The sequence below is a fragment of the Antechinus flavipes genome, chromosome 3 (assembly GCF_016432865.1).
Source record: "Antechinus flavipes isolate AdamAnt ecotype Samford, QLD, Australia chromosome 3, AdamAnt_v2, whole genome shotgun sequence".
Taxonomy (NCBI): Eukaryota; Metazoa; Chordata; class Mammalia; order Dasyuromorphia; family Dasyuridae; genus Antechinus; species Antechinus flavipes.
Genome location: NC_067400.1, coordinates 21,178,679 through 21,183,034, shown reverse-complemented (window position 1 = coordinate 21,183,034; position 4,356 = coordinate 21,178,679). Strand labels below are relative to the sequence as shown.

Here is a 4,356-nt window from a genome sequence, read left to right as displayed (position 1 = left end):
CATCTATTTCTGTAGCTATATCTAGAAATTTCTGCCTTATACATTTCTGTAGATATATCTAGAAATTTATATATGCATATATTTCCATAGATAAATCTAAAAATCTCTATATGTATTTAAACATACATATTTACATATATGCATATATACACACATCTATTTCTGTAGATAAATCTCTCCTGTCTCATAGGTGTGTTTCACCTACACACATTTCTGTAGATATTATCTAGAAATCTATATATGCATATATTTCTATAACCAACAAATCTCTCTTTATGTATGTATATAAACATTTATCTATATGCATATAGACACACATCTATTTCTGCAGATATACAGAAATCTAGAGATCACTGTGTGTGTCCCGTCTATCCCTTTATCTTGTATGCGCGCACCCGAACACCCGCGGTACAGGGAGGGTAATCACTTTCCGTGACAGGGAACAGGCGGATTTGGACAGGAACCTTTTTCCGGGAGGAATTCCCCGTTCTCAGGACATCCCGGTTCCGGGAGCTCTCCCTGTTTCCCGCGCTACCTGAGACTCTAGCCCAGACGCCGCGTGAGAAATCGCACAGCTACTTTCCTCGGGAAGTCTGTATTCAAAGGAAACTAGTCCTAGAAGTTTAAGTTAGAGGAAATGTTTGCTAGCAAACGGAACAAAAGCGGAGGCTTCTAAGCTATGCAACTTCTTGCTTATTAGCATAACAGGTTTTTTCAAAAGAAACTTTCACCTTCCTTTGAAGGTAAGCTTCTTGAGGTCAGGACCCGATTCTTTTGCTCTTGGCTGCAGAGAAAAGTAACTGGGGAGGGCGGAGACAGATGACGAAGATGGAAGCGATGGTCGCAGTTGGTCATGAGACTGAGCTTGCGCACTATTGGCCAGTTTGCTCAAGGAGGCCCAGCCCCAGAGGAGCTGCGCTTGCGCGAAGGCGGCGGTGGGAGGGCTCTGCGCACGCGCAGAAGCAGCTGCCGCGGTTGGACAGCACTGCTGAGACGTGGTCGTGATCGTGGTCAGTGCGAGGTTCTCCTCTCCGTCGACTGCGAGGCAGAGCATGGCGCCCAAGGCCGTCCGGCCCAAACCGTGTTTCCAGGAGGGTGAGCGGGTGCTGTGCTTCCATGGGCCGCTGCTGTACGAAGCCAGGTGCGTGAGAGTGGCTGCTGAGGAGCGGGCGCCCATCTACCTCATTCACTACATGGGCTGGAACAAGAAGTGGGACGAGTGGGTGTCCGAGAGCCGCATCCTCGAGTACTCGCCGGCCAACGTGCGGCGACAGCGCGAGCTGCAGAAAGTCCAGGCCCAGGCCCAGGCCAATGCTAAGGGCCGTGGGGCCGTGGGCGGAGGGAGGAAGGCCGCGACCCCTGAGAAGAAAGCCGGAGGTTCCCAGAGGAAAGCGGCGGGCTCCCAGAGAAAGGCCGCTGGCCCCGAAAGAAAGGCTACCCGCTCCGAAAAGAAGGCCGTGATCGTTGAGAGAAAGGCCGCGGTCTCTGAGAAAAAGGCCGTGGCCTCTGAAAGGAAGGCTGTAGTCGCTGGGAGGAAGGCCCCCTCCCAAGGTAGGAGAGCCGCAGTAACCGAGAAGGCTGCGGTCCCCGAGAGGAGGGGCTCTGGCACCGCGAGGAAGGTGGCCAGAGCCAAGGAGGCCGAGCAGCCCGTGAGCAGCCAGGGTGGGGGCTCCCCCCGAGCTGGCCCCGCGACCCTGCCACCACGAGCAAAACGCTCTCGCACTCGCAGGGAGGCGGCGGCCTCCAAGGCGGAGGTTAAGGTGCAGATACCCGAGGAGCTGAAACCCTGGCTCGTGGAGGATTGGGACCTGGTGACGAAGCAGAAGAAGCTGTTCCTGCTGCCTGCCCGCCACAGCGTGGACTCGATCCTGCAGGAGTACGCGGGCCTCGACAAGTGGCGCTGCCGAGCCGGGGTCCCGGCCCCGGCGCTGACGGTGGACGACGCAGTGGCCGGCATCAAGGACTACTTCAACGTCCTGCTGGGCACGCAGCTGCTGTACGACTTCGAGCGCCCGCAGTTTGCCCACGTGCAGGCGGCGCATCCTGAGGCCCCGCTTTCCCGCGTGTATGGCGCCCCGCACCTGCTGCGCCTCTTCGTGCCCCTGGGCGCCGTGCTGGCCTGCGCGCCGCTGGAGCCGCCCAGCCGCACCCTGCTCATGGGCTACCTGCACGACTTCCTCGAGTACCTGGCGGAGAATTCGGCGGCGCTCTTCAATGCCAGCGAGTACGAGACGGCACCGCCCGAGTACCGGCAGAAGGCTCTCTAGGGAAGCCGCGACCAGCAATCGTGTGCCGAGGGATGGGTCCCGACCTTCGTTTTACCAAGACCTTCGTTCCCGCTCTTTTGTTGGCTTTTTTGTAATGCAGCTTCTCTTTAAACTGTGACTATTTCCACGGGCAAATTTTCTCATTGCCTGCATTGATGAAGAGTACAGATTTGTGTGTGTTTTTTTTTTTCCTATTTTGATTTTAATACAAATTTTAACATCATAGGAGAAATGCATTATTGTATATCCATGTTTTTTGGGGGAACGGGTCTTCCAGGAGGTGTTTCAATTCTTAGAAATAAATCTTTTTTATTTGATAAAAAAGTAACGTTTGAAGAAATTTCTTCAGCCAGCAAAACGGTCGAAAAGTTGTAATGGTTCATTTTATATTCGCTTTTTTTGTGTTATCTTCCTTTAATAATTCCGTGAGGAGCTGCGCCTTCGGCCAGGGTGGCGGTGGGAGGGCCCCCGGGTGAGGAGGGGGTTCTGTTAGACCGTTTTACTTCAACTGATCATCTTGTTCAGTTGTGTCTTCATAACTTTGTTGGGGCGGAGAGTCGGGACTGGTTTTCCATTTCTTTATCATCCATATTGTCTGGTGAGGAGTACTAAACTTAATAAGAGTGTTGGTTCATTCAACAAACATTTACGCACTTAACTGCCTGGCACCGGGCTAAGTCCTGGGGATACAGAGAAGCCCCCCAAAATAGTGCCTGCCCTCGATGAGTTTATAACCCAGTGGGAAAAACGACATAATAAACGTGGAGAATAAAACAATTTGGAAAGGAAAGCTGTGGAATTAAAAGGGATTAGGAGAAAGCGTCTTGTGAACATTGATATTTTAGTTAGGACTTAAAAGGCAGCCAGGGAAATTAGTATTTGGAGCAAAGAGAATTCTGGGAATGGGGAACGGCTGTAGACAATGCCCAGAGCTGAGAGATGGTTATAGGAAGCCAGGGACACTGGCTTGAAGGACACTTGTCAAGCCCAGTGTAAGAAGTCTGGGAAGGTAGGAGGGTCTTCAACTTTGGACATTCTTCAGGAGTTCATTGAATTGGGTTGTAAGGGGGAGAAGGATGACAATCAGACCTGTTCTTATTGCATCAGTGGCAAATTGGAGAAGGGAGTAGAGCAAAACTGGCTACAGGGAGACCCGCCAGTGGCCTTTTGCAATGGTCCAGGTGTGACGTGCAGGTTTGTATCAGTGTGGGGGCTGTGTCCAAGCAGAGAAGGGGGCGCAGGGAGAGAGGCAGAGGCGACATTAATAAGCCTTGGCAACACATTGTATGAGGGGGGTGAGATAGGAATAAGATTGTGAGCCGGAGGGAATGTGAGGATGGGAAGATAAGGAGCTCTACTTTGTGTTAGGTCCAAGATGTCTACCAGACATCCAGTTCAAGGTATTTGAAAGGCAGTTGGAGATAGTAGATCTGACATCAGCAAAGACACTGGTCTAGCAAAAGTAGATTTGACCATCCTCGGTAGAGATGGCTACTAAGCCCATGGGAGCAGATGAACTCTTTTAGTAAGGGGTGGGTTTGGAGAAGAGGGCCCAGGACAGAATTCTAGGACACTACAATTAGAGGAGCCAGCAAGCCCCCAGAAGCAGCAGTCAGGGGACAGGTGTCCTGAAAATCTGAGATAGATCAGGTCCAGGAGGCTGAGGAAGGAAAAAAAAGGGTATTGGAACGATGGAGAGAGAGGTTTGGGTGGAATACTAAGGTGGCAAGCCAGATAAAGGCCTAAGAAGACAGGGAAAGGAAAGTGTCAGCACCTATTGTAGATGACCTTTTCCAGGAGTTTAGCTACAAAGGGCAGAATCCATGTAGGGCAATAATTCAATGTGTCAGTGGTCAACATTTATACTTGTCACAAACACTGACACTGCACTAGTTGAACCTCTGAAACAGCAACAGCTAAAACATAAGTTAGGGACCCTTGTGAAAAAGGACATGAAGGTTACTGTTTTTAATTCCTATTAGCCCAAGGTGGCCACAATAATCTTTCTGTCTATTTATTCGCTTTTGCTGTCTCCTTTATCCTGGCCCATTCTCTCTATATAGGGCCTCCACCCCGCCTTTCAATGAAA

General features: G+C 50.9%; 1 protein-coding gene across 1 annotated transcript; it reads left to right on the top strand.

The window, feature by feature from the left end:
- Positions 1-1,016: 1,016 nt before the first annotated feature.
- LOC127557726 (mortality factor 4-like protein 1) lies at positions 1,017-2,858 on the top strand. The gene has a single exon (XM_051991034.1). It carries the CDS (start codon positions 1,053-1,055, stop codon positions 2,265-2,267), a length of 1,215 nt encoding a protein of 404 aa, XP_051846994.1. The 5' UTR covers positions 1,017-1,052; the 3' UTR covers positions 2,268-2,858.
- Positions 2,859-4,356: the final 1,498 nt, after the last annotated feature.